Source organism: Procambarus clarkii, chromosome 40 (assembly GCF_040958095.1).
Source record: "Procambarus clarkii isolate CNS0578487 chromosome 40, FALCON_Pclarkii_2.0, whole genome shotgun sequence".
NCBI lineage: Eukaryota > Metazoa > Arthropoda > Malacostraca > Decapoda > Cambaridae > Procambarus > Procambarus clarkii.
The window spans coordinates 21,582,921-21,606,718 of NC_091189.1; the positions used below are offsets into that span (position 1 = coordinate 21,582,921).

General features: G+C 39.6%; 2 protein-coding genes across 5 annotated transcripts in view; one reads left to right on the forward strand and one right to left on the reverse strand.

The window, feature by feature from the left end:
• Window positions 1-1,729: 1,729 nt before the first annotated feature.
• Window positions 1,730-14,320, forward strand: LOC138349548 (transmembrane protein 121B-like). 3 transcript variants are annotated; one of them, XM_069338820.1, is made up of 2 exons: window positions 1,730-1,859; window positions 10,758-14,320. In XM_069338820.1, the coding sequence occupies exon 2, from the start codon at window positions 10,760-10,762 to the stop codon at window positions 11,822-11,824; it is 1,065 nt and encodes a 354-aa protein (XP_069194921.1). In that variant the 5' UTR covers window positions 1,730-1,859; window positions 10,758-10,759; the 3' UTR covers window positions 11,825-14,320. The 3 variants fall into 3 exon arrangements, with proteins under 3 accessions (XP_069194921.1, XP_069194922.1, XP_069194923.1); XM_069338821.1 differs by having other exon boundaries at window positions 1,755-1,800; XM_069338822.1 differs by having other exon boundaries at window positions 1,765-1,896.
• Window positions 14,004-23,798, reverse strand: part of LOC138349885 (serine/threonine-protein kinase 11-interacting protein-like) — a gene marked incomplete at its 5' end in the record, with an annotated part of 63,789 nt that continues 53,994 nt past the window's right edge. Inside the window, 1 exon segment of one of the 2 annotated variants that reach the window (XM_069338818.1) lies at window positions 14,004-21,943. In XM_069338818.1, coding sequence (XP_069194919.1) covers window positions 21,452-21,943 — 492 coding nt within the window. 2 annotated transcript variants of the gene reach the window in all.

The following is a 23,798-nucleotide window of genomic DNA, read 5'->3' on the forward strand; positions in this document are numbered from 1 at the left end:
TGGAGGCCTAGTCGAAGACCGGGCCGCGGGGACACTAAAAGCCCCGAAATCATCTCAAGATAACCGTTCTTGAAAGATTCCCCATTTTGCACCCGCATGATAACGTAAAATTTTAAGGGTTGACAAATGTTAATCATCTTGTTTGATAAGCTGTTCACTTGAGACAGTTAAGCAAGTCCCAGCTATGTCTGGGTATAAGTGACAAGATGAACAACCCAGTGGGGGGGGGGGGGGGGGGGCAGCACCGCTCCTGTGCCAGGTAAGTCCACTACGGGCTCACCATAGCCCGTGTTACTTGCCCCGCTCCTGTGCCAGGTAAGTTACGGGCTCATCATAGCCCGTGCTACTTGGAACTTGTTCCGAGTAGCTGAATCTATAACAACAACAACCCAGCGGGTTTTCTTCCTATTGGGGGGTGTTGTACGTGCTGCTATGCCGGTATGTCCACTCACAGGATGAGTGGCGCTGCCCAATAAACTCGCCCCTCGGGCCAAAAATTTAAAAAATATTAATATACATTTGAAATTGTTTATGGAGTCTGCCTCCATCACATCACTGCCTGGAGCATTCCATTTGTTAACTACTCTGACACTAAAAAAGTTCTTTCTAATATCTATATGGCTCATTTAAGTACTTAGTTTCCACCTGTGTTCCCTTGTGCGTGTGCCCCGTGTTAAATAAATTGTCTTTAAAACTGAGTATACCTAAGCTTGTTAATAAAAAAATGTGGGAGAGGATATTTGATTTTTTTATTAACAAGCTTAGGTATACAGAACAATGTGCTGCTACTCTATTCTATATGAAAGATTACGCAGTATAGATCAAAACTAGCTATAAGTTCATCTAATAATCCCATCTCACAGGATGGTTAATCATACGTGGAATCAGGGAGAAAACACCAGCCTCAATACAAAAACAATCAACTCTGACTAAAAATCAAGGAGAGAACATGAAAAGTAAGACAGGCAGGTCTATTAGCCTCCACTAGCAAAATATGGGTACAGCATATGAATATCTTCAATATTTCTGAGTGTATTAAATAAATACAGAACTCAAGGTACCTCATACCATTTGGTCGGAAGTCACTTATAACAAGCCGCCGGCTTCCTGTTCTCGTCGAGGAGGATATAAGACACTCGGTACATTGACTATATCGCACACATATATTTTTACCATTTACTAATGTTTAGTGATAATGATGTGATGATATACGTATGAGATAATGGCCCTCAGGTAAATTCAGGTAATAACAAAATACGTCATCACTGTTATTTTTTTAATAAAGAATAATGTCTGGCGACATTTGATAATAATCACAGCAATTTTATATCAGTACTAAATAATAATATATATTTATTATTTTTAATTATTATTATTATTATCATCCTTTAAATTACATATTTGCCTAAACCAAATATATATACATATATTATTTGAATTAAATATAAGTTTTTGGGCGAATAATTTAATGTTCAGAGGATAAAAATATTAAAAGTGTAACCTGGAGTTAAATGATTAATGGTGACGCGGAGCGGGTTCAAAAAAGGTCGAAAATGATAAAGTTCAACGTCATAACAACACATTTTAAACGAACCTATTCTATCCTGTCCTAATCTAAACTAACTTCCCCGTTGTAATCTAAGCTATCATAACTATCCAAATCTAGCCTGATATAAGTAAAATATTAATATTTGTGCTTTATATATATATATATATATATATATATATATAAATATGCGAGGTGTGACGTCAGAGTGTCAGCGGTGGGGAGGGTGTTGGACAGTAGTGAAGGAGCAACAGGTAGGCGTGGTGCCTCAACCTGGCATGGGCATCTTGGGACATCTAGTTCCTGGATTACAGTATGTGTGGCCTTGTTTGGTGGGGCATCATGCCCAGGTGTGTAGGGGCGGTGGTGGCGTGTGTTATACTTGGCATGAAGTATGCTGCAAGCCACAGTGGTCTGGGGACGCTCTGACGTCACGCCCTTTTAAAAAATATATTGTTTATTATTATATTTATTACAAGTGTTGATATCGTCTGGTTAGGTTTAGCTGGGTAGGATAGGTTAGGCTGAGTTTGGTGTGGCTGGATTGAGTTGTGAATTTAGGCTAGGCTGGGATTTGCTGGGATGGGACAGCTTAGTTGTGGGAAAAGAGGTAGGATCGTACGCAGGTAGCACAGTAATTAGTGTAGTTGACTTATAACATGTTGGACCAGAGTTCAATTTACAGGTTGTTTTGGGTTTGTTTCATTACACCTAGTGCCCCTGTTCACCTAGCAGTAAATAGGTACCCAGGAGTTAGGCAACTGTTGTGAGGTTGCATCCTGGGAAGGGTCACTATTTCCACCTTAGGGGGACCTCTATATAACTCTATAGTATGCACATAAATAAAAATAAATTATTTACCTGAAGGTCACTAACACTAGTGGTCTCAACGAGGACAGGAAGCCGGCGGCTTGTCAAAGGTACCCAGGATGAGGTAGATACTATTGAATATAGATAAAGAAAGGTAGCCCATATGTGTCCTGATAAATTTTTCTAGCTGGATTTTAAAGTTCAATACAGTTTTGCATTTACCATTTTGGCTGGTAGACGGTTCCATGGGTTTATAACCCTGTGGGTGAAAAAGCATTTCCTGTTTTCAGTCCTAAATTGCAGCTTGTTGAGCTTGAAACCGTTGCTCCTCGTTTGTGTTATATCTGAAATTGAAATATAAGAAATTGTCTGGGTCAACATCCTCCAGATTGTTCAATATTTTAAGTGTCAATGAGAACTGCCTTGTCATGCCTGGTTTGTGGTGTTGTTAGTTAGCCCTGAGGCCCTCAACCGTTGCTAGTATGAGAGTTGACATAGTTCTGGAATTAATTTTCTTACCTAGTCTCTATGATTGGATACAATAATTCCAAGCACCAAGAATCACAGTTGAATCACTTCTATACCTTCTTTTCCTTAAAGTCAAAGGTACACTTGATTATTCCTAGGGTTTGGCTAGCTTTTTTTACTGCTGCTCTTACCTGTTGTGCAACTTTCCGTGAGTGGTGGATTTTGACTCCTTAATCCATCAATCTTCTGCAAGAGGATTTTATGAATTTGGTACAGTAGTATAGGTATCTGGGAATTTTGGTAGTTATCTAGGTGTAGATAAATGCCCCACATTCATCTATACCCAGAGCATTTCACTAGCAAATGTGGTTATCGTCACATTTGATTCTTGGAAGCCAAATACCACGCTGTACTCTGTATCAGTGAACATTATGCCCTACAGCACCATGAACAAAAAAGTGACACTAGAAACTTCCACTAGCTGGTAAAAATTATAGGAAATTTTGGGGATATGCGCGTTGAAATGACAAAATCATGATGTATCTTTGAGAAAATATTGAGGCTGTATGATGGGATTGAACTGCATCCCTGGGCTTCCCAGGTGCACTCCGTGATGCAGTTACAGTTGGTAATGTGTGCTTGGGGAGTCCAGGGATGTGGTTTCAATCCCGTCGTACAGCCTTCGGGAATGTGTCAAAACGTTTAAGAATTTCTTTTTATATAGTTGAGTTTTAAGGGAGTTTACTGTTAATTGAAGTGCAAGTTATTAATGTTTCATTGTACTATTTGGATTGATTTGCTGGCATGGGGCTAAGCTTGTCTAATGCAGACTTGATTTAAAAGGCTGTTGCTTAGTGTCCACATATCTATTGCAATCCAATTGGTCTGGTACTTCCTGCAGAACTTACTTTTATCAATCACATACGTGATCAAACCACATATACCTACATTGAGTAATCTCCTTGGTTCAGGTGTTGGATCATGCCTGACACTACACACACAAATCACAATAGTGTGATGCATCAAATGAACAAATCTACAAGGGCTGTGATTGAGGGTTCGAACCTACGTTCAAGAGGATCCCAGACGCGCCTTAATCGACTGTGCCACAACATGGTTAAAAGAATTACAACTGGGAGTTCTGCTGACCTCACATGGATCCTGCAGTCTCTGTTGTATGTGTCTGTGCCTCAACATTTTTTTTTTTTAACTATGTTGTGCCACAGTCGATTAAGTCTGGGATCCTCTTGGACGTAGGTTCAAACCCTCATCACGACCCTTGTGAATTTGTTCATGCCTAACACCTTTAAGCCAGTCCACTCAAATGTGACCATGGGGTGATAGCTCACAAAATGAGGTCAATGGGAATAACTGGAAAAGTAGGACGCTGGATACTCAATTTCCTGTCGAACAGAACACAAAGAGTAACAGTCAATCAGATAAAATCTAGTCCAAGCGATGTTAAAAGCTCTGTACCTCAAGGTACAGTCCTTGCACCGCTACTGTTCCTTATTCTCATATCTGATATAGACAAAAATACACGTGACAGCTTCGTGTCGTCCTTTGCAGATGACACAAAAATCAGCATGAAAATTACCTCTGCTGAAGACATTGAAAAACTACAAGCAGATGTCAACAAAGTTTTTGATTGGGCAGCAGAAAATAACATGATGTTTAACAGTGATAAATTTCAGGTACTCAGGTACGGCAAAAATGAGGATCTGAAACATAATACAGGGTACAAAACACAATCGAATCTTCCCATAGTAGAAAAACAGCATGTCAAGGATTTGGGAATAATGATGTCCGACGATCTAACGTTTAGGGAGCATAGCCAAGCAAATATCGCGTCAGCCAGAAAAATGATCGGATGGATTACGAGAACTTTCAAATCCAGGGATCCCATCACAATGGTTGTACTCTTCAAGTCACTTGTGTTGTCCCGTCTCGAGTACTGCTCAGTACTCACTTCCCCCTTCAGAGCAGGAGAGATTGCTGAAATAGAGGGAATACAGAGAACATATACGGCACGCATAGATGCGATAAAACACCTAAATTATTGGAATCGTCTCAAAGCTCTCCAAATGTACTCTCTAGAAAGGAGACGAGAGAGATACCAAATAATATACACATGGAAAATACTGGAGGGTCAGGTCCCAAATCTACACAGTAAAATAACAACATACTGGAGTGAACGATATGGAAGAAAATGCAAGATTGAACCTGTGAAGAGCAGAGGTGCCATAGGCACAATCAGAGAGCACTGTATAAACATCAGGGGTCCGCGGTTGTTCAACGTCCTCCCAGCGAGCATAAGAAATATTGCCGGAACAACCGTGGACATCTTCAAGAGAAAACTGGACGGTTTTCTAAGAGAAGTTCCGGATCAGCCGGGCTGTGGTGGGTACGTGGCCCTGCGGGCTGCTCCAAGCAACAGCCTGGTAGACCAAACTCTCACAAGTCGAGCCTGGCCTCGGGCCGGGCTTGGGGAGTAGAAGAACTCCCAGAACCCCATCAACCAGGTATCAACCAGGTACCAAATGGTAAGGCTGGTCCACATGCTAAAAGATAGGTTGGTCCTCTTGTGAAGGGCTAGGTTGGTCCACCTGCGAAGGGCTAGGTCAGTCCACCTGTGAAGAGCTAGGTCGGTCCACCAATGAAAGGCTAGGATGGGTCCGTAGAATTGCCCAAAGCAAGTAATTACCTAAGTGTAATTACCTAAGTGTAGTTATAGGATGAGAGCTACGCTCGTGGTGTCCCGTCTTCCCGGCACTCTTTGTCATACAGTATAATGCTTTGAAACTACTGACGGTCTCAGCCTCCACCACCTTCTCACCTATCTTGTTCCAACCGTCTACCACTGTTTGCGAAAGTGAATTTTCTTATATTTCTTCGGCATCTGTGTTTAGCTAGTTTAAATCTATGACCTCTTGTTCTTAAAGTTCCAGGTCTCAGCAAATCTTCCCTATCGATTTTATCAATTCCTGTTACTATTTTGTATGTAGTGATCATATCACCTCTTTTTCTTCTGTCTTCTAGTTTTGGCATATTTAATGCCTCTAATCTCTCCTCGTAGCTCTTGCCCTTCAGTTCTGGGAGCCACTTAGTAGCATGTCTTTACACCTTTTCCAGTTTGTTGATGTGCTTCTTAAGATATGGGCACCACACAACCGCTGCATATTCTAGCTTTGGCCTAACAAAAGTCGTGAACAATTTCTTTAGTATATCGCCATCCATGTATTTTCCACAAGAATCAATCACCACAAGTGACAGTCTTGTGGTGATTGATTGATTGATGAAGATTAAGCCACCCAAAAGGTGGCACGGGCATGAATAGCCCGTAAGTGGTGGCCCTTTTGAGCCATTACCAGTATCAATAGATGATACTGGAGATCTGTGGAGGTGCGACTGCACCCTGCGTGACGGGAGATGTCTCCCGTCGTCCAAATGGAAGTGTTGTGGAGTGATTTATCCAATATATATTGTTGCCTGGAGTGTGTTTGCTGGCATATCAGCATTTTGTTCACAGTGATCCAGTCGTCGCACTTCTCTGCTCAAATTATAGAAAATTTCATTGATGATATTAACAAGTAGAATATGTACAGTATTTATAATGATATCTAGCATAAATAGCCACGAGACATTTAAGGTACAGGGGTACCTCAGTTTTAGAGTTTAATCCGTTTTTGGAGACAGCTCGTAAACCGAAGCTAATTTCCCCATAAGAAATAATGGGAAATGAATTAATCCGTTCCTGACTACCCAAAAACCTCACTTCAAACTGTAAATTTTTATATCTAATTCATCTAAATCTACACTACAAAAGTATGTTCAAGTTATTACTTACCCTTGCTGATGACTGCTGTTGGCATATGGAAGATGGTGAGGAGGGGGGAGGAGGAGAGGTGTTACTGTTTGGAAGGGGAGTCCCCTCCCATTATAACATCAGGCAGTGAGGACCTCTCTGGGGTGCACTCTGGCACGTTTTGCCTGCATACCACTAGGTCCTGGTTGTGGCTCACTGCTCGATTTTCTCACAACAAAGCGGTCCATTGAAGACTGTTTTTCCCTTCTTCACAAGATTTCTCTGTAGTGAGGCATCACATTGTCATTGAAAAGATTTATGCAACGGCATACTACAGCTTTCTCTGGGTAAGTCGTTTCAATAAAAGTTTGCATTTTTTTCCACATCTGACACCACTTCCTAATTGTTGTGGAAGGGACATTCTGTACTGCCTCATCCTCCTCCACTGGAAAAACATCCTCAGCTGTGTCTTCTTGCTGTTCCTTTTGAAGGGCTTGGAGTTCTTTGGTGGTCAGTTCTTCGTTGTGTTCTTCCACCAACTCCTCCACATCAGCACCATCCAATTCCAAGCCCATTTGCTGGCCCAGAGTAACAATTTCCTCAACAACAGGCACATCATTTACAGGCTCAAACCCCTCAAAGTCTAGTTCTGTCACACATTCAGACCACAATTTTCTCCAGCCAGAGGTTAGGGTTCGTTGAGTCACTTCTTGCCAGGCTTTGTCAACGAGTTTTGAAGCACTACAAATGTTAAAATGGTGTTTCCAGAACTCTTTGAGGGTGAGGTTTGTGGCTTCAGTCACTTCAAAACATTTCCGGAAAAGTGCCCTTTCATAAAGTTTCTTAAAATTTGCTTTGATTTTCTGGTCCATAGGCTGAATTAGAGGAGTGGTGTTAGGAGGAAGGTACTTTACTGTGAGAAAATTACTGTATCTGTGCAACAATTCATCTTCCAAGCCTGGAGGATGAGCAGGAGCATTGTCGAGGAGAAGCAGGGCCTTGATGGGCAAATGTTTCTCCTGCAGATATTTTTCAATGGCAGGGCACACCACTTCATTCACCCACTCCGAAAAAAAAATCCTAGTCACCCATGCCTTATTATTAGCCCTCCACATCCCACACATTTGGTTTTTCTGCACTTTATACTGTTTGAAAACCCTTGGATTTTCAGAATGATACACAAGCAAGCGTTTAATTTTCAAATTGCCACTCGCATTTGAACACAACACAAGCGTAAACCTATCTTTCATAGGCTTGTGTCCAGGCAATGATTTTTCCTCCTTGGTAATGTATGTCCTTTTAGGCAATCTTTTCCAGAACAGTCCTGTCTCATCACAATTAAACACTTGTTGTGGTAGGTTTTCCTCAGCTTCTGCAAACTCTTTAAATTCTTCAATAAATCTTTCAGCCGTTGGTTTGGCTGAGCTGGCAGCCTCCCCATGCCTCACAACACTATGAATTCCACTTCTTTTTCCAAATTTGTTCAAACCATCCCCTGCTTGCCTTAACTTGTACCCCTCCTGAGGTTCCTGTTCCTCTTCACCACTTCCCTCTTTCTGTCCTGTTATCTCACTTACAGGATTCTCTTTCTGTTCGTATTTCTAATATTTCTACTCGTGTTGTTCCTTCTTTGTCCCCGTGGAGAGTCCCTCTTCTGCAGTTTTGTACATCCTTAACCCGCATCACTAAAACTTTTACCCCTCCTACGGTTCTGAAACGCCTTTTCCTTGAGCACTTTTCTTCTCACTTCCGCTCCATTTCCGTCTTCACTGATGGGTCTCAGTCTGCAGACGGTGTTGACTACTCTGTTGTTTTTCCTGATTGCACTTATATGTGTTGCTTACCTCCGGAGACTAGCATCTTCACAGCAGAACTTTATGCTATTCTCTATGCTCTTCGTCTCCAGCTTTCTAGTTGTCAATCTTCCTTTGTCATTGTTGTTGAATCTCGTAGTACCCTCATGGTTCTCGGGTCCTTTAATCCGGTTCATCCAGTGGTTGTCGAGATCCAGCATTGGCTGTTTCTTGTTCACAGTAAATTTAAGTCAGTTGAGTTTTGTTGGGTTCCCAGCCATATTGGTCTCTTTAAATGAGCGTGCAGATGCTGCCGCCAGGGAAGCTGTCCGCTCTTGTCCCATCTCTGGTAAAGGTATTCCTTATTCCGACTTTTACTCGGTTATCCATTCATCCATCCTTACCCGTTGGCAGGCTTGTTGGTCGGTTGTTGCTGGTAACAAACTGCGTACTCTTAAGAGTTGTGTGTCCTCGTGGCCGTCCTCCTACCACCGTAACCGGCGATGGGAAATGGCTCTGGCGAGGTTGCGTATTGGCCATACTCGCTTAACTCATGGTCACTTGATGGAGCGCCACCCTGCTCCTTACTGTCCTAATTGCATTGTCTCTCTTACGGTCATGCATATCCTTGTTGAATGTCCTGACTTCCGGGACGAGCGTGTGTCTTGTTTTCCGACTTTCCCCCGCGGTCGTTTGTCCCTCAATAGTATTCTTGGTGACTCGGAAACTTTTGATATTGTTCGCCTTATGCATTTCTGTTCTTGTATTGGCATCCTTGGTGATATTTAGCTCCCTCTGACTATCCCGCACATTTGATGGTACTACATAGCCTTCCCGGTTTGGTGCCTTCTTTTGATAATTACTTACTTGGTTGGCGCAGTTTCCCGCTGACCGAGAATACTTGGTTGGCGCAGTTAAGTGGTTAAATGAGCGTGCAGACGCTGCCGCTAGGGAAGCTGTCCACTCTTGTCCCATCTCCCGTAAAGGTATTTCTTATTCAGACTTTTACCCAGTTATTCATTCCTCCATCCTTACCCGTTGGCAGGATTGTTGGTCGTCTGTTACTGGTAACAAATTGCGTACTCTTAAGGGTAGTGTGTCCTCATGGCCTTCCTCCTACCACCGTAACCGGCAATGGGAAACGGCTCTGGCGAGGTTGCGTATTGGCCATACATGCTTAACTCACTGTCACTTAATGGAACACCGCCCTGGTCCTTATTGTCCAAATTGTATTGTCCCTCTTAGTCATGCATATCCATGTTGAATGTCCTGACTTCCAGGACAAGTGTGTGTCTTGCTTTCCGACTGTCCCTCGCGGTCGTTTGTCCCTCGATGGAATTCTTGGTGAATCGAATACTTTTGATATCATTCGCCTTATGCATTTCTGTTCTCGTATTGACATCATTAGTGATATTTAGCGCCCTCTGATTATTCCGTACATTCTATGGTGCTACCTAGCCTTCCTGGTTTGGTGCCTTCTTTTGATAATTACTTACTTACTAAAACACAGTAATACAATATGTATTTACAACAAAGGAAGAAAATATCATCATCTATACCCAATAAAATCTTAGCATGACTAGTCTCAAACAAAAATTACATACAATTGTTCTCTGCCTCAGTTTACAAACATGGAACTCACAAGGCTCATACCTCACACCAATCCAACCAGCTGTCAAGGTACTATACTCATACAGTAATGAAAACAATGCATCAAAGAGGTACCCATATGGAGCATAATTTCATTAGTACTTACAGCCAAAATACTCTCAACATTGTGAACTTAATATTGTAAACGCTGGAAAATCTTCATTACTGCTAATGTACCTATATCCTGACGCACAGTACAGTAATCACAAAACCCTAGCACAACAGACCTCCACCCTAAAAAATATTAAAATCAAACCAAAATTACATACAATCAGTCTATATATCAATGTACAAATATGGAACCTCGCAGGGCTCATACTCTATACCAATCCAACTGACTTTCAAAGTACCCATACAGTAACAAAGCAATGCATGACGGGAAAGCCTGTAGGGGGCATACAGAAATACAACAGTCACATGAATGCCAGAGAATATGATAATTATTAATTAATATGTAGACAAAGGTCACAAACTAATGATACCCAACTCCAAACTTAACAAGAAACACTACAGTATATAAAATTTAAAAGAATTTTAAACAAAAACTGAGAAAAGAAAAATACCACAGAATGATCATGTATATATTTAATCTACCTTTAACAAGCAAGATAAAACTTAAATGATGCTGTCTCTGAAATTCAAATACATGTAAGGCCTAATGTACAGTTTTGTGTGTAACTTTCAGACATGACTGGGGGTGTGTGCCCTTTCAAGCTGACGAAGGAGCTGTTCTACCACACGGTACTGACTGGGGTGATCCTTCTGTTGGTGATGACACAAGGTATCTTACTTGATGTCTACATACTGAATGATGATCATACTGCCATAGTTAACTACTTTTGGCTAATACCAGACTTTCTATTGATATTTGCTTTTGTTGCTGCAATGTCAAGTGGCTATAGGAGCTGCAAATATGAGAGAGCCTTAAAAGAAAACATGAAGAATGATCTGGGTCGTGGTACAGGCAGAGTTCCAACCTTCACAAAGATATTTGGACAGCATCCTTTGCCATTTTTAGTCTGGATGGCATACTCTTGTCTGATGGTTACCAAAGTTGGTATTATTTTTAAGTCTGAAATACCCAATAAAATTAGTCCAGATGATGCTCTAAGCCCTCAATTATTACAAGTTATACTAGCTTTAACATGTGTAATCTTTGCTGTTCTTGTTGAAGGTCAGACCATTAAAGAACCCAACAGTGACCGTGGACGTTATATAAAGTCTCTCTCTCATGGAACATCTCTTGAAATACTAGACTCTGTGACTTTTATTTCCTTACTAATCCAGTCAGAAAGTAACTTTGTGTTACCAGTGCACTTGGAAAATGCAATAATAGCATTTTCTTGTCTGAACTTTATTTTTCCAGGTATAGCTCTAATTAAACTAAGCCGCAGTAATTATGGTCGAAGTGCTGTGTGCCTCTTCTCTTCCATTGCATATAAACTGTGCCATTTATGGATCATTAATTTTACTTACCTTGTGATTCGAGTGTACCTCTGGGCAGGTATATCACTCTCGGTATCTCCTTTTATTGTTAAAAATATTTTCCTTTTATTTTCAAATATGACATCAGTTTGGGTAGATATAAAGCAATTAAGAGCCGTCATTGCCAACTATTTTGATAAGCGGAGACGTGTGTACATTGAAGCAGAAGCATCTGGTGGAGCCAGCCTTAATGCTGGAAACAGTAGCAGTGATTGGACAACAGTCAGTGATAAATTTGAGGAAATTGATCTGAAACACAATGTATAACTTAATTCTTAAGACATTTTCAAATAGTGAAAACTGAATGAGGAAGATGTCCAAGGCCTTGTGCTTTGCCAGATTGAACAGTTGAGTTTTGGGTCCAATTTATAAACTAGTAGTTATACTTCTGTTAATTGTTGATACATGTATCTAGAAATTTAAGATAATCGTGTGTTTTCTCATTTAAATAATTTTATGCAGAACAGATAATAACAAAAATTTGAACGTTCTCCATCTTGTAGTTAATATTTTGGAGTTTATTTTTTATCACTTTAGTGTTTACAGAAGTTGTGGCTCATGTTTTGCTATTTTCTACAGTAATTCCAAAATGGTGTGTATTTTATAACTTTTAAAAACTTAAAGCTACAACTGTCATTCCAAAAATAGTTTTTTCCTGGTCATCTGCAAGATTATATACCATGTAGTATTGCAACATAATGTGCAATAGACCTTGTGGTATTGCAACATGAGGTGTGCAGGATTATAGACCATGTAGTATTGTAACATGGTATTCAAAATTATAGACTTTGTGCAACATAAAATGTGCAAAATTATAGGCCAAGTAATGATGTAACTGTTATTATCGTAAATGATTTAATATTGATTAGGATTTATACCAATATATTCATGAATCTCATTTCTTAAATTCATATTTCTAGCAAAACTGATTAAATTTGTGTTATGGATAATTTTGTTAGAGTGGTGTTGCAGGTTGCATCCTGGGGAAGGTCAGTAGTTCCACCTGAAAGCCCAAGTACAGGCTTACTGTCCCCAGGCAGCAGGAATTATAAAGTCTTCCATTCCTTCAAAATTCTCATATTGTCACACACATGTAATGGCTTGCCTTATATTTTTTATAATATTTTTCAAATCAAATCATATAATGGAAACTGTGCCTTTAACTCTATAAACGTTTCCTCTCAGGAGTGTCTTTGTTAATGCGTCTTTTTTAGTGCCTGAAGTAATCTTATGAAAGCTCTAAGATCAGTTTAGTGCTTCAAAAAGCATGATATACTTCAATGGTATTCTGTGAAATGTTTATTTTTGAGTCTCAATAGAATACTCAGTATTATTAGTGTAATATTTGACATTGAAACTCATTGAATTATATTTTTTATTATACTTAGATGTGAAATAGTAGTTAAGGTTCTCTAGCATTAATAAGTACCCAAGAGGCAACTGTTGTTGGTTGCATCTTGAGAAAGGTCAGTTGTGAGCCTAGGGCAGCGGTCTTTAACCTGGGGTATGTGGTGTCCAGCTTGACAACCACTGGTCTAAGGTGACCAGACTTGGCTTAACTACTGTATTGCGCCGGGTTTATTGTGAAATTCCCCGTGCGCATGAAATAAAATGCGCACAGGGGGAATGCGCAACATTTAGAATGGGTACAAAAAAAATCTAAGAGTTTTCTCGGTTGGCGCAGTTTCCCACCGACCGAGAATACTCGGTTGGCGCAGTTAAGTGGTTAACAGACTTCCTGTTCTCAACAATGGGAAACCTAAATGAACAAAATTTTGGTGCTTGAAGATGAATTTTAACAATAGTTTAGGTGTGTACTGTTTACACAAAGATTATAACATACAGGTTTTGTATATTAAACAGTTTATAATTTTATTAAAATATATATAGAGTACTGTGTAAATACAGCACAATATACATTTGATAGTTTATATTGTCACTTCAGATAAATATCTACTTAAATCATTATACTGTTTGTGTATTTTTTTCTATGACACTGTTTCCAAAAAGCACCAGGATTCCCTAGCTCTGATTTACATAGGCATCTTGACCTTAAATTAGTGATAGAATGCTAACACATGAACTGTCATGATCTGCAATAAAGATCTCTCTAATTTATGACTTTTGTAATTTTTTTACTTGAGACTACTACTACTGAATAAAAAGTTTGTTCTGCAGTAGACCTAGACACTTTTGTCAAGTTTGGTGCATAACTTGTTAAACATGTACACTTTAGTTTAGAAAAATTGCTTCTGTATTTTATGTATTTCTATACTTGTACAGTTATCAAGTGGCAAATTAATTCATCAATATTAATGGTTATTTACTTGATGTTATTGTACAGTATTTGTTTTGGCCTACATTATCTTGATTAGCTTCGATTACTGTATGCTAATAATATACTGTACCGTCATCTATAGAACAATACATTGCAATTTGTGATTCACTCATATGTGTGTGTGTGTGTAATCCAGGAACAGCCATTCCCAGGTATGGGTCTGGTTATTATCATTATTTCACTCCATGCTTAGTATTCTACATATCTACAGTACTAGAATACCAGTCTTAGATGAATTAATATGGGCAATCAAGAATAGATAAAAATATTGGTGAGTTAATTTGTTTTATATACTAGAAGAATGTATAAAACAATGAAAACAAATATGCACTATGCACATTAGTTTAGCTACTGTATGCATTAAATATCTTGCCTATTTATAATGTAATACAATATATACTGTATAAAGCATAAGGAATATATAATTTAGTTTTACTCTCCTTTGATAGTCTTTTTGCAAGGATATTCCAGCATGAGGTTGGCCTGCCAAGTGTTATTCGATTCGGTTTTTCTTAGGCTGTGGGCGAGTCTTTTTTTTTTTTTTTTTTTTTACTCCTGTTCCTTTAAGTAAGGTTATGTCCAATGTGTTTAACTTCTGTGTTTTTTAAGTCTCGGTGGTTAGAGCATATGAAATCTATCGACAATGGTATCAATACTTGTTTAAACAAATGTAGAATTTTATACTCAAATATATCGGACCATAGAAATATCCACCTTTATGGTGAGTGTCTTAATGTGGTATTTGAGCGCCTTTTGTGGTCCTAGAGGCAGTTGAGGGTGGTTCATGAAGCTCATCTTCTGGCCTTTTGTGTGGAAACAAAAATTTGAAAGAGGTGGTTCTACTCATGCACAGAGAACTGTATAGTCAGCCACATGCTTTATGGACGCCTAACATCTGATTGGGGTTTGTTCATATAAAAATTTCTGGATAACTGGTGGAGCAGGTAGTCTGAAAAATAATGTGCAATAAAGATGGAACTAGTTTGCCCCAACCCGTCCTCGACTCAAGTCCATTACATCCAGCAGTCGACCCCAAAGACGCATTCATAAATTTTTACATGCTGTTCATTCAAAACAGGAATTTTCTCGAATACAAATTAATATTATAATATATTAGCATTTTGTGCATATATAGGCTTAGGTTAGGTTAGGTGTTTAGGTTCTGTTGGCGATTATTTGTAGTATGTGGGTAAAGGTAAGGTAATTATCAAAAGAAGGCACCAAACCAGGAAGGCTATGTAGCACCATCAAAGTGCGAAATAATCAGAGGGCGCTAAATACCACCAAGAATGCCAATACGAGAACAAAAACGCATAAGGCGAACGATATCAAACGTATCCGATTCACCTAGAATTCTATCGAGGGACAAGTGACCGCGAGGGACGGTCGGAAAGCAAGACACACGCTCGTCCTGGAAGTCAGGACATTCAACAAGGATATGCACAACTGTAAGAGGGACAACGCAATTCGGACAATAAGGAGCAAGGCGGTGCTCCATTAAGTGACCGTGGGTTAAGCGAGTATGGCCAACCCGCAGCCATGCCAAAGCAGTTTCCCACTGCTGGTTACGGTGGTAGGAGGAAGGCCACGGGGACACACTACGTTTGAGAGTACACAGCTTGTTACTAACCACAGAGGACCAACAACCCTGCCAACGGGCAAGGATGGAGGAATGAATAACAGGATAAAAGTCGGAATAAGGAATACCTTTACGGGAGATGGGACAAGAACGGATAGCTTCCTTAGCGGCAGCATCCGCACGCTCATTGAAAGAAACACCAATATGGCTGGGAACCCAGCAAAACTCTACTGATTTAAATTTACTAGAAATAAGAAACGGCCAATGTTGAATCTCGATGACCACCGGATGGACAGGATTAAAGGACCCTAGAGCCATGAGGGCACTACGAGAGTCAACTACAACCACAAAGGAGGAATGATAATGAGAAAGCAAGAGACCGAGAGCATAGAGAATAGCATAAAGTTCTGCTGTAAAGACACTAGCCTCCGAAGGGAGGCGACACATAAGTACGGTCAGGAAAAACAACAGAGTAGCCCACACCATCCGCAGACTTAGATCTATCGGTGAAGATGGAAATAGAGTGGGAGTGCGAAGAAAATGCTCAAGGAAGAAGCTTTTCAGAATTGTAGGAGGGGTAAAAGCTTTAGTAATACAAGTCAAGGACGTATAAAACTTAGGAAGGGGGACTCTCCACGGAGGCAAGGAAGGAACAATATGAGGAGAAACATTAGAAATATGAACAGAAAGAGAATCCTGTAAGCGAGATAACCGGACAGGAGGGAGACGATGAAGAGGAACAGGAGCTACAGGAGGAGGAAAAGTCAAAGCACGACAGAGGCGAGAGGGAAGGATGTTGTAAGGACCGCGCAAGATAGCGATCACGGCGGTCCTGAAAAGAGAGAAAGCCAGTGTCAACATACAAACTGAGGGCGGGAGTCGAATGAAAGGCACCAGAGCCGAGACGCAACCCAGTATGGTGTAAAGCATCAAGACGGCGAAGAGTAGAAGAAGCAGAAGAGTATGCAGGGCAACCATAATCGAGTTTAGACAGGACGAGAGAGGAGTGCAAATAGAGAAGCGTGCGCCTATCTGCTCCCCAGTATGTGGGTAAAGCATTTACAGCATTGTGGTTCAAGCAAAATTGTTCCGGAAGTGTTCGAACTAAATCAGTTGAGTCGTGTGTAAACCGTTTTTCATTCATAAACGGGGTTTGGCAGGTGCACTGAATCACTTTTGGATCTTTCTTTGGAGGATGGGCTGTTTGCCCAGTGACTGTATACAACTCCACTTGAGCAGTGTTCATACACTAATGGATAGCTCAGAAGCTTTAAACTCTGCCATCCCTGGAAACACAAACCGAAACTGTCTCTATTTTCCACTGGTTACAACTCGTAATAAAGTTGTTTTGCTTAACGTGTTTATGACATACAGTATTAGAACATTGTTACAACTTGCTATATTGGTTGTTATAACTGGTTAGGTGTTAAAACTTGTTCGAATGTTGTACCAACGTCGTAGTTTCTGCGTGTGTTTGGCGGGATGGCATTAGGTACATTAGAGTACATAGTGGAAGGCAGTCTGCTGAGGTTACCTTATCACCATTAATCTCTACTTCAGTCAACCCAATACTCATCGTCCACCACATTTTTTATATCTAAATAACAATGCTCCATCAACTATAATCAAGTTAACAAGTAAATCAGATCTTCTCATATTGTTGAGTACAAACAAAACAATCGAATTTCTGCAACAAAATTGTAACTTTTTTCCCCTAGCTTTCCAGGCTGACTACTTATCAGAACACATGATGTTATCCATTCAGTTTCTTTCCTGAAGAGTTCGCATAGCACACGGCTGACTGTATACCAAATTTTCCCTTCATTTGGAGGGTGTCTGGCCAAGAAACAATGTTATTTTAATGTTTGGGAGCAGGGGCTGATTTCTGTAACAATAATGATAGTCTAAAATAAACACAGTTTTGTGAAAATTATTTATTAGTGGACAAATTACATAAAAGAAAATGTACAATGTTTCCGCATGTTGGAAGTGATATAATCACACATTACAAAATGCTGAAGGAAATAGTTGAAGTGGATAAAGGTGGGATGAGTGTGTACAGGTAAATAAATATAAAAATGCAAGTGAGTCAGAGATGAAAAAACCAGCACATCCCAAGAAAGAGCAGGAGCAAACAGGTAGTTTTGAGAGGATCAAAAGAAGAACCCCAGAAAGACCTGTAGCTTGGTCGACACCTCATGCCACTCCAGTGTGTGGGTATGACAAATGCAGTGTCAAGCCCCAAGCAAAAATGAAAGATTATCAGCTAGCCAGGAAGACTGGAACCTCATAACACATTCAAAATGGGGATGAAGACCCCAAACACAAAAGTGGAAGGGTCTTGCAGAAGGTACATAAAAAGGGCCTCCTGAGTTACAGTAGGAGGTACCAAAGAGGAAAGAATTCCTTGGAAGGCTGAACCAGACTCAAAAACACATGGAAATGAACTCTGGGGGAGCCGTACCCAAATCATACTCATACAGGAAGGGGAAGGAGTAGGAAAACCTCACCCACTGGAAAAGAAGACCCTCCTCAGAGGAAACCAAGCACCACAAAGAATTGAAGGGACCCAAAGGCCCATATCCAACTCCCCTCCCCCCCTTCCCCACAAGCCCCAGCATCTGAAGCACCACAAAGCACGACACCACGATTCTTCGCGGTGGGGATTGTATTCCAGGGACCTGCCCGAAACACTACGCGTACTGTACAAGAATGTAACAACTCTTGTATATATCTCAAAAAAAAGAAAAGAAAAAAAAAGCATAGGGCTCCAGTGCAGAGCTAGCATCCTCGCCCACCGCCGCAGGATAGAAAAGCGGGATCCAAGGGAAAGGCTTCAAAAGAAGAAGGGGCTGGCTTAAAGGAAGACCCAAAAGCCTCAGCGGGACTAACAGGCTCAATTACCTACGCACCCAATATGAAAGGAGCAATTCCTGGAGCTGACCGAGTTAAATCCTGCCCAACCCAAAACCTTTACTTGAAAAAGCTGCATCAATATTTTGTACTATAAAGTATTCACATCAAAATTACTCTTAACACACTTTATACTTTATTCCTTAATTAAGCCCCCTTAAAAATTGCTATTTACAGATTTTCTTTTATTGAATCTGATTTGCAATTCTTTGCCGAGGCAAATAAATGATGAATATCCATCAATGGAGTTGTCATTTATATTGTATCATTAGGTAAAACCCCCTTTTTTTTTTGCACTGAAGTTTCAAACACTTTTATGGTGGTTTGATATTGATACTTAACCCCTAACATGCAGCTATAAATTTGTATGCATATCTGCTTATGCGCATAAAACGAAATATACAAATATTTTTCCCTTATAGAATGATTAATTTGGATGCAAAATGTATTGAAAGTGACTATCTACATTATAACCTATTTTGTACATGTGAACAAGTTGGGTGTGTGGCAGGACAACACACTTCTGTCGACACCAGACCTTACATCAGTTATTCACAGTGGCTGAACCAGATGACTCTTAGTGTTACCTTGGATATCTAGATGATTCTTTTTACAGTGCTATGCATATAAGAATTAATGAATCAATAAGAGCATAAGAACTAAAAAAGTTGCATAAGGCCTATTGGCCTATAAGAGATAGCTCCTATTTATTATTGTGGATATAAACAGCTGCTGTCTTGTAGCCAATACAAGGCAGCTCCTATTTATATCCACAATATAAATAGTAGTTTACTTTATTACAACCATATAGTTGTGAAAACCATATGAACAAATCACTATAGGGTACATGTCATGTAATTATAATGAAATTTTATACCATGATTACTGCATTAACATACAGTACAGTAGTAACATTTGCAATGATAATCACACTTGCATAGTATGGTAACCATGAATTAATGGCATGATATTTTTATGGGAACAATATAAATTCTACTATATCCATATGCAAATGAGGATTGACAATAATGTGGCTGAAAAATGTTGACCAAACCACACACTAGAAAGTGAAGATACGACGACGTTTTAGTCCATCCTGGACCATTATCAAGTCAATTGTGGTTTCATGGATATAGTGTTTGGTCAACACACTCCATATAATGCTAGTATATCCATATAAGCAGCATTGGTTTAAAACCCAGACAATAATAGTTTAAATCAACATTAGGATAACCATATTACCCCATGAATCAACACATTATGATAACCGCATTTTAAGGGTTAAGTAAATTTTTTCAAATTTTGTGCTTTCTATCTATCTATCATATACATAGGTGGGTGAGTGTATTTGTTTGTCACTGCCTCGTTAGTACTCTGTACTCGCCTAATTGTGCTTGAAGGACAAAAGTACTTGTTAATTGACATATATATACCAAGCATCCATTATATCTGCTTAATAGTGGTGTATGCTTGAAGAAAAATCTGAAGGCTCTGGAAAAAATTGGTTCGAATACAGCAGTATAGTGCCCAGCATTGTATTTGGCAAGACAATCAATGCATTTTAGACGTTAATAATCATTTGCTAGTATTTGTTAATAATAATTTGAATTTTGTTTTGCTTTTATTGCTACAGTATATAATATTTAATGAGTGATTAGCTGTCTTGATCATTTAGCTCTTGCAAAAATATTTTGACTACCCATGTAGGCATTTTTTGTGTATTGTAAATGTAGAAGAAATAGAGAGTTTATTAATGTCAAAATAAGAACTACTGTACCTTGTATTTTGTGATCATGTGATGTGACCACCAGAGAAGAGACCTCACAAGCTGTACACCAGTTGATTGACAGTTGAGAGGCAGCACCAAAGAGCTGAAACTTAACCCCCACAAGCACAGCTAGACGAGTACCTACTGAGGAATGGTGTTTGATTTTATTACAGATTTTTTTGTGATCTTGGCTTTTATTATTTAGGGAATTATTACGGAAAAATGCGATAAATGAAAAATGATTTGATTTCAGTCAAACTTTTTTGACTAGTTGTATATAAAATTTGGTTCAACTGGCCCAAGTCTCAGCATTGTAGCATAAATAGGAAGGGAGAAAAAAATATTGAATTGTGTCAAAAATTTTCCAAAATGGTAAAAAATTAACGTCAAACAAAAGTGTCAACTGAAATCATGTCTATGACTCTAAGGTATCACATAAGCATATAATAACGTATTTTAATATTCAGTTTTATTCAAACTAAAAAAAAAAAAAAAAAAAAAAAAAAAAATAGATGTTTTTCTTAATTTTTTCATATTTTTTATCGGCTGATTTGCATGAAACTTATACACCGTACAGAATGTATGCCTATCTGTAAAGATGCAGATTTTGGAGGAAATTGGTTGAAGTCAACTTCAACCACAGGTGGCAGAGTGTTTGATCTTATTTATTTTCAAGTAACATAAAATTGCATCTCCTCTTTCATTTTTTTTCAATTTACATGAAATTTACACCTTATATGTAGAGTTGATGTCTCTACAATAATGCTAGAAACTTTATTCCTAAGTTCATTTATTGTTTTTATAAAGCTTTGCAAACATGAAATATTGACATATATTTTTGGGGGAACTTTGACTACTTGTATTAGTAAAACTAAACGTATTTTGGATAATCCTTTTTAGCCAAATCCTTTATTATATGCTAATATGATATATGAGTGTCATAGAAATGATGTCATTTGAAACTTGTGGTTGTAGTTATTGAAAATGTGTAAAATTCATTGGAAAAAAAATCTCCCTTTCTTTATAGGGTGCAATACAGAAACGTAGAACAGTTGCAGCCCTTCTTATATACAACTAGTAAAAAAAGTTTGGTTGACATTAAACAACATTTAAAAAAGTGTAATACGCCCCTTTAAGATGCACTGTCAACTTATTCTGTTTTGAGGATGTGGTGGGGAGGTTGTTAAATACAGATGCTTTATAGTTTAGCAAACATGATAATACATGTACTGTTATAAATTATTAAAGTGATTCATGGTGGCAAACAGCACTTTAGACATGTATATTCACATGAGTTTACTGGGTAAAAACTACATTACACTCTCCTCCTATATTCTCCTCAAATATTGGTGCAGCTTCTTGCCAATTGCAACTAACTACACAACTGCTATCAGTTTTATCATTATTAATATCATGCTTGTGTGTATCTAATGTAAATTCAGGTGTGTAAGGGCAGCTTTGAGCAACCATATGTTCAGTAACTGCTGCTTCACACACAGTATCAAAGGAACTATCAGGGTTTGCAGGTAGCTGATCAACTGTGTTTAATGCATGTTTTTCTTCGTTGTCATAAGGTGTAATGACATTATCACTGTAGCCTAGAATTGGGTACTTAGGATCATATTTCAACTTTCTAGTAATTTCAGTAACTTCACACCAGTCTTGATTATTGGCTTGTGTAAACCTTTCTCCTCCCGCCAATTTCTCATTATCAGTCGAAGTTCCATCTGTGACTCGAGTCATGCCGAGAAGGTCGCCTCCTTTCGTTCGATAAACACCGATGAAGTCCTGCAGGTACATATGAACTTATAAATATTGTTTAAAACTGGTTATACTACTTGTTTTTCCATTGTATAACACTACCACTGAAAATTAAATGCAAATTATTATGTATTTCACTGATAAACTCACATGAAGCAGGGACATGAACCTACCTAGAAGTGCTAGTCCAGTACCATCCTGTTATATGTAACTTGTCCTCCAAAAATGGCAGTACTTATAGCAACTATTGGTCGAATGTACAAAAATGGACTGTTGTACCATAGTACATGTTTTGAACTATTAGAATACTCAGATGGCATGTTTCTCAGGCTCCAGTAAACAGACACCATATTGGAAAAAATTGTGGGCACCCCTCCAGGATGCGAGGACCTCAGTATTGAGAGAGCGGCCATGAGTAAGCAATTAATTAATTATCAAAAGAAGGCACCAAACCGGGAAGGCTATGTAGCACCATCAAATGTGCAAGATAATCAGAGAGCGCTAAATATCACCAAGGATGCCAATACGAGAACAGTAACGCATAAGGCGAACAATACCAAAAGTATCCGAGTCACCAAGATTTCCAACGAGGGACAAGCGACCGCAGGGGACGGTCGAAAAACAAGACACACACTCGTCCCAGAAGTCAGGATATTCCGCAAGGATATGCAAGACCGTAAGAGGGACAATGCAATTTGGACAATAAGGAGCAGGGTGGCGCTCCATTAAGTAACCTTGAGTTAAATGAGTATGGCCAATACGCAACCTCACCAGCCGTTTTCCATTGCCGGTTATGGTGGTAGGAGGACGGCCACAAGGGCACACAACTCTTAAGAGTTGTGTGCCCTCGTGGGCACACAACTGCGGAGTCGAAGCAGTTCGCATACGCAGTTTGTTACCAGTAACAGAAGACCAACAAGTCTGTCAACGGGTAAGAATGGAGGAATGGATAACTGGGTAAAAGCCGGAATAAGGAATACCTTTATGAGAGATGGGACAAGAGCGGACAGCTTCCCTGGCGGCAGCATTCGCACGCTCATTTAAAAGAGACACCAATATGGCTGGGAACCCAGCAAAACTCAACCGACTTAAATTTACTGTGAACAAGAAACAGCCAATGCTGGATCTCGACAACCACTGGATGAACGGGATTAAAGGACCCAAGAGCCATGAGGGCACTACGAGAGTCAACAACAACTACAAAGGAAGATTGACAACGAGAAAGCAGGAGACGAAGAACATAGAGAATAGCATAAAGTTCCGCTGTGAAGATGCTAGTCTCCGGAGGTAAGCGACACATATAAGTGCAATCAGGAAAAACAACAGAGTAGCCTACACCATCCGCAGACTTAGACTCATCGGTGAAGATGGAAACGGAGTGGGGGTGAGAAGAAAAGTGCTCAAGGAAAAGGCGTTTTAGAACCGTAGGAGGGGTAAAAGCTTTAGTGATGCGGGTTAAGGATGTACAAAACTGCGGAAGGGGGACTCTCCACGGGGGCAAAGAAGGAACAACACGAGGAGAAATATTAGAAATACAAACTAAAAGAAAATTCTGTAAGCGAGATAACCGGATAGAAAGAGGGAGGTGGTGAAGAGGTACAGGAACCGCAGGAGGGGCAATAGTTAAAGCACGACAGAGGCGACAGGAAGGACCGCGCAAGATAGCGAAGACAGTAGCGATCACAGTGATCCTGGAGAGATAGAAAGCCAGTGTCAACATACAAGCTGAGGTCGGGAGTTGAACGAAAGGCACCAGAACTAAGGTGCAACCCAGTATGGTGCAAAGCATCAAGACGGCAAAGAGTAGAAGGAGAAGCAGACGAGTAATCAGGGCAACCATAATCGAGTTTAGACAGGACAAGAGAGGAATGTAAAGCAAGGC